This window comes from Sinohyriopsis cumingii, chromosome 1 (assembly GCF_028554795.1).
Source record: "Sinohyriopsis cumingii isolate HCF-2022 chromosome 1, ASM2855479v2, whole genome shotgun sequence".
Lineage (NCBI taxonomy): Eukaryota > Metazoa > Mollusca > Bivalvia > Unionida > Unionidae > Sinohyriopsis > Sinohyriopsis cumingii.
Genome location: NC_142961.1, coordinates 32,277,809 through 32,290,803, shown reverse-complemented (window position 1 = coordinate 32,290,803; position 12,995 = coordinate 32,277,809). Strand labels below are relative to the sequence as shown.

Genomic DNA, 12,995 nt, shown 5'->3' with positions numbered 1-12,995 from the left:
ATTAACGTAGTTAAGCATCTAATGAATTTCATTCATTTATTTGTGTAACTAAGACAAGAACGGAACTTTTATGTCTCGTGTGATGTTGATGTGAGTCATTGATGAAATAGCCGTTAGGAAGGGCATTTGTCTTGTGAAACTAGGTTTGTTTATGGTCTGCTATGTTTGACTTGACCAGATAGCCTTTGGTATATGTTTGAATTTCGATAGGACGATATCTGGCATAATGATCAATTCCCAGTAGGATATCTGACAGAAGATTTAGGTTGCCTCTCTGTTTATTTTGAAAGTGGAAATAGCTGCACTGACATATCCACGTACCTACTTATCCAAGTATCTACGTATCTGTGTACTTACGTATCCACCTACCCACACATAGTTTAAGGGTCGAAAGATGCGAGACAATAGAGAGTTTGGAGACGAAAAAAGCGAAAGGACCAAGAACAGTCACGGTGAACTTCAAGTGAACCGGAAATAAGCAGGTTATGAAGTTGTACAAGGCAATGACTTCGATTGTTCACTCGATTCTATGATGAACCAATTATATCATTTAAAACAGATCGGCTATTTATATAAATATATTATGTTTGAAATTCGGTGAAAGATTTATTCCCAAAAGGAGTGTCTCTTCCCAATGTAATGTGTTATTCCAGTTATTTATGTAATTGATTAAATTTTTCTTTTTCAGCGTACGGTGGCTCGTGTCATTCTGTTCTATATATCTGCTCAGATCTATATTTGTTCCGTCTATAAGTTTCACACTTGATATTAATATTTACTCGAGCCGGGCAACAACACCGAGGGCGATCAGTCTCTAGATAGCGATAACCAAATAACGCGGACACCTTGTAAGAAGATACAATCCGCCAAACAACTCCACCAACACCTCCAGACCCACAAGATATATATATATATATATATATATATATATATATATATATATATATATATATATATATATATATATATATATATATATATATATATATATATATATATATATAAGTACCAGTTCTGTGATGTTAGAATTGGAACACATCATCTTTTCGATGTATAGCATCCCTCCTGGACCGATGTTGTTACCTTGCATATTCACCGTATTGATCTTGCGATTCACCTGATAATAGAAGATAGAAGCTTCAAATGGTTAGCAATGCATAATGGAACTCACCTATTACTCTAGTATGTCAGTAGATAGTGTGAATGTATCACGAAATTTATAGATTGGTTTTCTTTTTCTAAAAGCTTCACTCATTAGCAAACTTTCTGAAATAGGGAAGCAGAAGTCGATACTACACATATCGCCACATGCGGAGCAATTTTACGTTTCATTCAGGGAAAAAGGTGGGGGATAATAAGGAGATTCGACGTTAAACTAGATCACATTTATTCCCCTTGCATCCTTTAAAAGTGCCCAGAACTAATCAAAATGATGTCGATTTTCTGAGGGACATTGGTATGTGACACTTTATCAATAATCATAGTTTTGAGAAACTCAGCGAAAAACATAAACTATTACGACTCTATGTTCTGAAACTAAGTAACAGAAAAGAGCGAAAACCAAAAAGTTGTGAAAATTCAACAAATAATTTATTTCCCTTGAGTACAAAGTGAAAATTAAAAAAAGAACTTACAGTAATGCGAATTAAATCCCAAATGGTTGTAAAAGGTTTATCAAAAGTCCAAACGTATAAAGATCCAACTGAATTCTATCGGTATTCAAAATAAGTTCCAATATTGAACGTGTTGATGTGCCTGTAGTCTCGAACATGGTAATATACCAATGGCTTAAACTGTGATGATGTGCTAACAGTCTTTTGATGTATTATAATAATATAATCCAAAAATATTCTTGTCTTAAATCACTATCATTCCAAATTAATGATCCAGACCAAAAATATTATAGATAAACACTTTGTGATTCCAGTTAATAATAATCTGAATAAATAATTTCCCCCAAACCAAATACTGAACAGAACAATAATACTGATTCTAGATCAGATGTCACATGAAAGAACAAGTAATTTATAAAGTAAACAAGATAAGAAACAAATCTACTTGACCTAGGTTGCAATTACAATTTTCTGAAAATACTGTCATTTAATTTTCCGTTCTAGAACATTGCAAGTTTTCAACAAGACAAAAACTATTACTAAAATTAAAATAAATAACACGGGAAACATCAGGTACAACAGGTTCTTCATGGGGAATTCCATTGCCCTAGACACAGACCCAATAAATATACTTACCTCCATTTTGTTTACAAAATAAAAGTTACTGGTCAGGTACACAATGACCGAGGTGCAGTCCAAAATACAATTATACATAACATATAATCATGGAGAAATAAACAAAAACAAATGCAAGTTAAATATTCACAACAAAACATGTAATGAGATTGAATTTTATAGTTTAGACAAGTTTCCGTGAAGACACTGGACTCGTGTGCATAGCCTCCAATGTATCTGCAGGACTTGAAATGTTACTTTGAATTTCATATTCTGCATTTCAAGATCTAATCAAGCCATTTGCGTCAATTATCATGTGATATTTATCTAACTTAAATTTCATAAGCTCTTAACTTTAAACTATATTCAACGTTGCTTTCAAATCTTCATGAATACTATGTGTTCATCTTCTCCAAGGTTTAGTTTTATTTTGAAATCATATAAAGTATCACATCTGTACAAAGCTTTTTTTAGCATATCTGAGAGCCATTGTTTTGAACGGACATAGCTTCTAGCTTAAAAAATTCATTCAACGTATCAGATTTTGACTTCAGTTGCATCAAGCCTTGTTATCGGAGGAAATTGAAAGAATACTGACACATGTGGAAGATTCAGTGTTTAAGGTACCCCTTGTATCTATAATTAAACTATACTGATGTAATAAAATTTGCTACACCAAACTATCCAAAAACACTCAAGAAAGTCGTCGAAGAAATTAATGATGCAATAAAGTATGCTAACTACACTGCCAAATAATATCCAGCAACGTCTATTAACAAATTACTGATGTAATAAAATATGCTACACTGCTCTGTCAAATAATACCCAGCAACGTCGACTAACAAATTAGTGATGTAATAAAATATGCTACACAGCATTGTCAAATAATATCCAGCAACGTCGACTAACAAATTACTGATGCAATAAAATATGCTACACTACACTGTCAAATAATATCCTGCAACGTCGACTGACAAACTACTGATGTAATAAAATATGCTACCCTACACTGTCAAAAAATATCCATCAACGTCGACTAACACATTACTGATGCAATAAAATATGCTACACTACACTGTCAAATAATATCCAGCAACGTCGACTAACACATTACTGATGCAATAAAATATGCTACACTACACTGTCAAATAATATCCAGCAACATCGACTAACATATTACTGATGGAATAAAATATGCTACCCTGCACTGTCAAATAATACCCAGCAACGTCGACTAACAAATTGCTGATGTAATAAAATATGCTACACTACACTGTCAAATAATTCCCAGCAACGTCGACTAACAAATTGCTGATGTAATAAATTATGTAACACCACACTGCTAAAAAACACACAGCAACGTCACCTAATAAATTATTGATGCAATAAAATATGCTACACCACACTGCCAAAAATGCCTAGCAAAGTCGCGTAACAAATTACTGATGTAATAAAATATGCTACACCACACCTCCAAATAATACCCAGCAACGTCGCTTAACAAATTACTGCCTGCAGTCAATGCATAGCACTAGTCAATATTTACAGCATATCACACACACACACACACACACACACACACACACACACACACATATATATATATATATATATATATATATATATATATATATATATATATATATATATATATATATATATATATATATATATATATATATATATATATATATATATATATATATATATATATATTCAATATTCACCATTAGTGCCATAGCAACAGCCATTGTCCCCTTTTCTCCGAGGCCGTAGTGTTTCATGTCGATGGACTTGGAGCTGCCCAGCTTATGCAGACAATGTGAGGACGGAACGACGCCAAACATTTTACACGCTCTTTCGTATGTTCTCCTCCCCGTCTCGTCATATTCTATTTCTCCAGCTGTAAACAAAGCAAAAACATTCTTACTTCAGATGTTTCACTACCTCGCGCGCGCGCACACACAAACACTCACAAGTATAGTTTCATATATAAGCGTGGATTTCTCAAATCTTCTGCAGTCTTGCCAGTGTAAACAAAATATTAAGCAAATCGCCAACCCCATCCTCCACACCCCACCTCTCTGCACTTAGTGAACTCTCTGCCTACTCTTTAACACAAGTGCGTGTCACGTGCTATTTCTCTCTCTCTCTCTCTCTCTCTCTCTCTCTCTCTCTCTCTCTCTCTCTCTCACACACACATACACACACACACACAGTAACTGCCTTAGAAAACGTGGGGCCCAATTTGGATAATTTTGGCGGGCCCCCCTGGATTTACGCGTGGGGCCCCCTTGATGACGGCGTTTGGAAAAAAGTTTTAACCAAGCTTTATATGCTGTTGAACTTAAAAGTTTCTTCTATCGATTTAAAATTACTTTCTCCCAAAAGATATATTTAAAAAAATTCAGGCCCGGCCTTAGGATGTACGGGTCCCAAGGCAGCAAGCGATGGGAGGGGCCCCAAGCAACAACCAATAAAAAAAAATGCATTGCAGAGTTGATTTGCTGAAAGCGCTGGGCCCAAGGCGGTGGCCTCGTTCGCCTTCCCCTAGGGCTTTTCCTGTAAAAATTATCAACGGGCCAGGGTCTCTGTGAGATTGGGGACAATTGGACCAAATCGGTCCTGCACACAGACACGCACAAAACATAAACACAATAATCTAAGGTGTCATATATAGCATATATTAGCGTGGATATCCATAATCTTCTGCAGTCTTGCCATTTAAACTGTTACGTATATCTGATTTAATTCATATTTATTTTAATTTAATTGTTTGTCAGTTTTAAAAATTTTATTCTATTACATGCTATTATAAAGTAATATTATTCGCTGGAGATGATAATTTTCCAGAAAAATGGCTGACCTGAATCATTCTTCTCATAAACACCAGGTATTGACCTGTATGCTGACCTTGATTCAAAATTAGTAAACAAAGTTATATTTTTACTTTAAAATGATTGGTTGTTCACAAGGTCATGATGGGGCTATGGGTTTAAGATGTAAGCGACTTTTTTATTTTTTTATTTCTTAGAGAAAATTATTGGTCTAATCAAGGCCATATTCTGTATACGTGATATAAACATGATCACGTGACTCCCTTCTGATTTCGCAACTTGGGGAAATTTCGAAACTGTGTCTTATGATACAATATAACCTTTGTTTTAGAGAGACAGAGATAGAGAGAGAGAGAGAGAGAGATCAGTTTTGGGCTTTTCACACTGATGTCAAGTTAATTTGTTGTAGCCAGATTTGAGCTATAATTTTTTTTTTCAGATCAGTTGGATTTCAAAAGGATTAGTTCTTTTTTCTCTGGAAATATTTTGAGAAGTGCTCACACAGAAATTTTGGAAAGACATTGCTTACAAATTTAATTTGGATTTCCAACACCGGAGTGTCATCATTTGTATTTCTACAAGGAACTGAAGATAAGCACAGTACTGACTACAGCATACGTCATCGTCATCCATCTTGGATTTCCCATCAGGATTCGAACTTGAAATTATTAGAACATTTGTTACTAGGACTTTTTCAAAATAATTTGTGGATTATTCTTAGATTATTTTTGGATTTGATTCTTGAAACCGTAAGTTCTCCTTTTTTCATTTTTACAGAATTTTTCCAGGAAAATAAATTATTTGTTAAATTTTAGAAAGCTTGTTGTTTTCACTCTTTCTGTGTTAAAGCTTATTCGAGCCTAAACACGTAACAAAACAAATCCCTCTCTTAAAAAAATGTCCGGCATAATGTTTAATTACGTACGTGTCATGTCAAGTACTGTTTCGAGATCTTCCTCCTTGACGTTGTGAGTGTGGTTACGGTAGGCATTGTCGGTCGATGATGAGCCACCCTTTAGGATAGAACTATTCCGAGAGGCGGTGTACCGCGCACGTGACGGGGCGGGCAAGCTATTTGTTCCTGGCTGATATTTACATTGACTATGAGTATAGCTGTTTGGCAGCAGAGGTGTGTTCGTTTTACTGGCACGGCTCTGTAAATAATAAAATAATTAAACAAACCATCATACTGCTGCTGCTGATCATAATCCTTACAAAATAAATTTTCAGGTGGAATTTAATACAAACTTGTTTCTTCATGGACCAGAGGTACATTTTTCTTTAGCTGGATACTTATAAAAAAAAAATAACAGGCTAATACACCCGACGCTGACGTTCGAGTACTTTACCGACAGAAAGAAAATGATATTCAGCCTTAATATTGCCTACGAATTGAACACTTTCTATCACAGTAAGAAATAAAATCGTACGACCCTTCCTTTTAATTTAGGAATTTCATGATTATGTTTTCCTTTAATATATCATATATCATTCTTAATTTTTTTAAAATCACAAATAATTTGTAAACTTTCACACTATCCAGCTCGTTTTCCTTGCTGCATATTTGTATATCAATGTCAATATAGTTTTGTTTAAACTATTTCAAAGACAACTTTTTCATCGCCTACACCTTGATTAGGCCTAGCTCCTCCAAAACCAGAGGTATGAAGTACATTGTAATTTTATTAACCAAAAACTTAACAACTGTTTGTGTCAGATCATGTACGTTGCATTTTGTAACAGAGTTTAGGAAGTCGACTACTTGACATTCTAAACAATAGTAATCAGTATAAAATGGGCAAAATCTTATGATCGAAAATCTTATCAAGTTTATATGTTGCTAGTTCTCCAAATGTCAAGTATTCACTTTTTACCGGAAATAATTTTCGTGAACCTTGTTTTGAAAACACTTTTTGACATTTATGACAGGCACCACGTGATGACATTATATATATATATATATATATATATATATATATATATATATATATATATATATATATATATGTAGTAGGCATACGGTAAACAAAAGTCATCTATGGATTTCTCAACCTACATTAAGACTATATTTGGTTAGGACACGTTAAGTAAGTCCTTTCGAGAGATACTGTTGCATCGTCATTCTTAGGCTCCATGTTAAGTTACGATCTAATTTAGGTCTCCTTCTCTTTTTCACCTCTTGATCACTTCCGAACATTAGAAAACTAAATTCTCTCCGCGTGGTTATGTCTTCTGGTCTTTTTTTTTTTTTTTTTTTTTTTCCTTCTGCTTTCTTGACTTCTAGATTCTTTCTATATACGTGCACACATACATGCATAATTCTACAATGACAATGACTGCATATATTATTTTTATTTTATTATTCGAAAATGCTATTGCAATGTAAATTTTATAATTAAAATTTTGTGCATTGTACCTTTCAATACCGTAATTCGGATCCAATTGGAGGAAGATATAAATAATTGGAGAAGAGGGCAAAAATAAATACAGACTACAATACACACTACACGTTTTTAACAGCGTCATCATTATCATCATCATAGTCTCTTTAAAGACTGTGTGTAACAAATATATTTCGGTCCCTGGCTTAAATGTCAAAGTTTTATGAAAGCAAACCGTAATATATTGTTAATAAATCATGATTAGACAACGGTTAACAGATTAAATTTGGTCCCTGTAAAGGTCCAAGTCGTTGGATTCCGTGCCCAATCTGTAACTTTTTATTGTGTTTCAAACAAAACTCTAGTATATATAATGACTTTATATAAAAAGACGGACGCATCTTGTGCCATTTCCGGAATTCGTGCCATATCTACAATAGGAAACAGTGTGATATGACGTGATATGACATGATGAATTACATATCTGATATTAAGTGATGTGATATGATCTATCGTTTATTATGGTACATTGTAGAAGGGTAGATTGTAGGGTCGACTCGTATTCTAGTAAAGTAAGGCATATACTTGCATAGCAAAACATAGTATAGTATATGCATTGCACATACATAACCTCATGTACAATCTGAGCTGAATCCACCCTTGTATTTTGAATAATTAAATTATTCATGAACCATAATGTCACCCATATGCGAATCGCATATGCTTTATTTATCGATGATAAGGTATATGTTGGTAGATAAACAGAGGGATTTATTATGGGAAAAAACCCATTAAACTTTAACATTAAATTAAGTTCATGGCATTTTAAATAGCGAATATAACACCCAGATCATTGATTGTAGAACAACATGCGGAGTAGCAGGTTCAACTTAAGCCATCATTGTCAGTATACGTGGTATCTAGTAAATTTTTTATCATCCAAGACTGAAAAACACAGGCCATCGTTGTCAGTATACACGGTACAGTATATAGTAAACTTGTATCATCCATGACTGAAAAACAGAGGCCATCGTTGTCAGTATACACGGTACAGTATATAGTAAATCTGTATCATCCATGACTGAAGAACACAGGCCATCGTTGTCAGTATACACGGTACAGTATATAGTAAATCTGTATCATCCAAGACTGAAAAACACAGGCCATCGTTGTCAGTATACACGGTACAGTATATAGTAAATCTGTATCATCCATGACTGAAAAACACAGGCCATCGTTGTCAGTATACACGGTACAGTATACAGTAAATTTTGCATCATCCAAGACTGAAGAACACAGGCCATCGTTGTCAGTCTACACGGTACAGTATATAGTAAATTTGTATCATCCATGACTGAAAAACACAGGCCATCATTTCCAGTATATATGGTACAGTGTCCAGTAAATTTGTATCATCCTATATTGAAAACCTCAGCAAAGTAGCCTCTTTCTGCATACATATAGTTATTAACCCCATTCAGACACCACAATCCCATCCCATCCACACTCCTTTCTGGGATGGTTGAAGAATTAGCTTATCTCATTTACAAGCCAAAATCAAATCCTAAGGTTAGAATACCTTATCATAAACTTTAAAAGGATGAGTGTTGTGGCATTAAGTGTACGACATAAAACACTGTGCAAGGACTTCCAGGACTTCCATTTCCCACTTTTAATTAGAAAAGCACAGACAGTGATGGCCTCTCACGTTAGGCCTGGCTCAATATTCTCGAACAGCTTTGATCATGGACTTCAAGTTTAAGTTCAGTTTTCCAAAGCTTTGAGGTCCATACCTTTAATTAGAATAAAACGAAATGACGGAACATTCAGATTTGTCTCCCTGTAATAAATTATTTTGGGGCTTTTAAAAATCAGCTTGAGTTTTTGTTAAAAAATGCTCCAGAATACGAAAATCATACAACACTAGTTTGAGCTAGTGATTTCTGTTCGACCAATCCCAGGTAAATTTACTTTTTATTAACTGATAATCAAACTCAAGCTCAAACGATGTGTGGGTTTTAGGATAGGTTCTGATTCCAAAACGAGAGGAAACAAGAAAACGGCAATGAGGCAATTACGTGTCTCCAAGCTTGCTCTGGTTATTCGTCATCACCCACCCGGTCCCAATACAAATGATTCACGGTGTGGAACAATATCGCAGTCCTGTTTATATTTATAAATAGCGCTTCACTTTCCAAGGAAACAAGGAGATAAAGTTGTGTCTGATAGCTACGATGTTGAAGTATCAACTATATTTTACAACGGAGCAAATATAACTGTTGTCAAAGACAAAAAGATAACTTTAGTCAAAATCTACTACCTAAGCAGAGTTAATTTTTTCAGGAATTTGGCTAATTAAAAAGTTATTATGCTTATATCAGATAAATTATATTTTTTACGCTAGCTGTAACTTGTTCACCATGACAGATAAAACGAGATTATCGTGGTAATTCGTTTTCCAATTATTTATGGTGGACGATCCAAATGAAACTATAGAATAAAGAAAGTAAACGATTTTTTATATCCATATATTACTACAATGATATACATAAATTCTGGTATTAAATAAGGAAAATATTAAAAAAGTTCTTTCAGTATATGTAAGGAACATGTTCAACATGTTTTATAGAAAGCTGAAAAAACGAGGTTGTGAATCATACCCGGCTGCTCCATTGATACACATCGGCTCATAATAGTACACCGTCTACGAAGTATGGTTACTGATATTAGTATCAGTGTCTGATGTGAACAAAGGTATTAAATTTTACAGAAAAACACTCGTGTGGACATATTGTTTAGCATGAGCCTTTGAGTCGGTCCACCAAAGTCATTTGTCCATACGAATATCTTTCGTACAAATTCAATAACTTATTAACTTTATAGTTAAAACCAAATGAATAAATAAATAATGCTGTTTGTACTCAGGCACTGAGAAAAACCCGTGACATAATGTTAAAGCTCTACTGCCAACAATGCCATCTCATAGACCACCCACCCAGGCCAAAATCTTCTCAAATCTGCAACAGAGACTCAAACTCTCATTAGCGTCTCTGTACGCCATATTTTCTGTAAGCAAAAGTAGTCCTACGTCATATGGTTAACAATGGTAAGTAAAATTTCAGCTACAGTATGACCTTATCTGTGTTAAATACGGGGAACTATACGGTTGTTACACTTAATGTAAAATGAATGAATGGAACTTGATTGTCAGTATGTAACAACAATAAAGAATGTCGAACAAGCAGAATAATACAAAGAAGGCAACTTTTCTGGCAAAACAGCGTCCACCTTGGATGCAGGTTCGAGCTCTAGCCAAGTCATACCAAAGACTTATAAAAGTAGTACTAACAGCTGCCTCGCTTGGCCTTCAGCATTAAGAGGTTAATGTTAGGACTGGTCGGCCTGGTGTCAGGATAATGTGACTGGGTGGGACATGATATTACATGTCTGCGGCATGATGCTCCAATGCTAGACATCACTATAAACTGCCACTGCAGATATCTGACTGAAAAGTTGTTCATGTTACTTTAAAAATCCAGATCTCGATCTCTCTCTCTCTCTCTCTCTCTGGAGTAAATTTCGAGCGATAAGGGCGATTTTAACGGACATCTTTTGAGAATATACTCCTGACGTTTAGGCGAAGATCTGATAATTGGTCCCTCCAAAATGATCAAATGAACCAAGCATATGCAATCTAGGGCCCGCGATCTTTTCCAAATTAAACAATTTATTTACCTTTGAATATCAAATGAAAATTAAAAAACAAAACACTGTATTGTGAATTCAATTCCAAATAATCCTAAATATCCTATCACAAGTCCAAAATTATAGGATGTTGCGAATGAATTCCAATCGTCTTAAAGATCCTGATGTACCAGTAGTCTTGAATATCCTGATGTACCAGTAGTCTTGAATATCCTGATGTACCAGTAGTCTTGAATATCCTGATATATCAATAGTTCAATCTAGAAGGTCTTTGAATCAATTCACAAAAATTCCAAACTGTTGTGTTAATCCAGCTAATGAGCAATTAGTAATTTCAATAGATGATTCATATATGTTAGTTTAGTAAACATTTGGTATGCCACTTATAATTATGACAAAAGTTAGGTAGGCAAAACTCTACAACCCTCAATCACGGACATGAAAAAAGTCAGGTACGCAATATAAATTAAATATACATAACACGAATCCAATGATTGCTCTGTAAAGCACTGAATGTACTCCAGGCTAATATATCATTTTCAAGGGATGGAATTGCGGGAAGAGATGTTATCTTCAGACAAATCCAGGATGGCGATATACCCATGTTGTGTCTCATATGTACTTTGTAGTAAGTGATTATATTAATGGTTAATACATTGCCAGCGCGTGAAGCCTATGGTTTTTATTTCCTTTTATCTGATACTCTTCAATTGGAGACATATGCTATTTCTGGATGATCTTATAAATTAAAACCTGACAAAGAAGATCTTGGAGTGCATCAGCAAAATAATTTTCTCATAGTATATATCATCCATAACATACTCGTTATTATTATTATTATTATTATTGTTATTATTATTACGAAGTGTACGTCTAAATTACTAGATAATTATGCTAAAATTAAATCTAGACCAAAGGAACACCCTGTGTCTCCCATCTTAAAACGAAATCTCAAAAAGGCAGATTTGGGGAGGAGGGAACTGGGCCTATCATTTCTTTTGTCCAAGAGATAAAGGAAAATGTGTTTTAAAACGTTAGATTTTTCTAATCATTATTTGGTCATTTGTGTCAAATTCTGGATATTCTATCTTACTGGTTGCACTGACAATGAATGATACTGAGAGAGAGAGAGAGAGAGATATTAAATCATACTGGATATTTGAATTTATTAAACTGTTTAAGTATTAATTTATTCTGAACTATACTGTAACCATGCAATCGTTTCATACATTCGTGGTATTGTACCGGTAATACATTCTATACTCACCGGATTTAAACTCATGATTGGAAGAAAATCCTTTGTTACTATGTCGGGTGTAAGTCAAAACAATCCCTTGGAATATTTTAGCATAGCTCTTCTTTTAATGTCCTGTTGAACACAGCATAACCATGTTTTTGTTGAGATTTTTTCCTTCATATTTACGCAGTTAGTTCTAATAAACTAAGTTGTCAGGGAGGGTCATAGCTGACAACTTCATTTTTGAAAGGAAACATATTTCATATTTCTCGTGAGCGTATTGGCTGAGTGGTTCACTATAGCCGTCATTGAAGCGTTAGGTATCACAAAAAGCTTTTTATCTCAGTGACTTGAATAAGTTGAAGTTCAGTATCAATTGCATGTATTAGATTTCAGTTAGAATGTCTCTTTCCTTACGGTGTGATCCAATACAATTTCGATTCAGTTAGAAGGCCTCTTTCCTTACAGTGTGATCCAATACAATTTCGATTCATTTAGGTCTCTTTTCTTACGGTGTGATCCAATACAATTTCGATTCATTTAGAAGGTCTCTTTCCTTACGGTGTGATCCAGTACAATTTCGATTCATTTAGAAGGTCTCCTTCCT

General features: G+C 34.5%; 1 protein-coding gene across 1 annotated transcript in view; it reads right to left on the bottom strand.

Annotated features, from left to right (window-relative positions):
* LOC149806652 (uncharacterized) overlaps positions 1 to 12,609 on the bottom strand; it is a 38,325-nt gene extending 25,716 nt beyond the window's left edge. Inside the window, exons 1-4 of the mRNA XM_089976491.1 lie at positions 12,419 to 12,609; positions 5,991 to 6,219; positions 3,956 to 4,131; positions 1,010 to 1,117 (exon numbers count right to left, since the gene is read on the bottom strand). Coding sequence (XP_089832617.1) covers positions 1,010 to 1,117; positions 3,956 to 4,131; positions 5,991 to 6,219; positions 12,419 to 12,433 — 528 coding nt within the window. The 5' untranslated portion in view covers positions 12,434 to 12,609. The remainder of the gene's footprint in view (positions 1 to 1,009; positions 1,118 to 3,955; positions 4,132 to 5,990; positions 6,220 to 12,418) is intronic.
* Between the last annotated feature and the right edge of the window lie 386 nt (positions 12,610 to 12,995).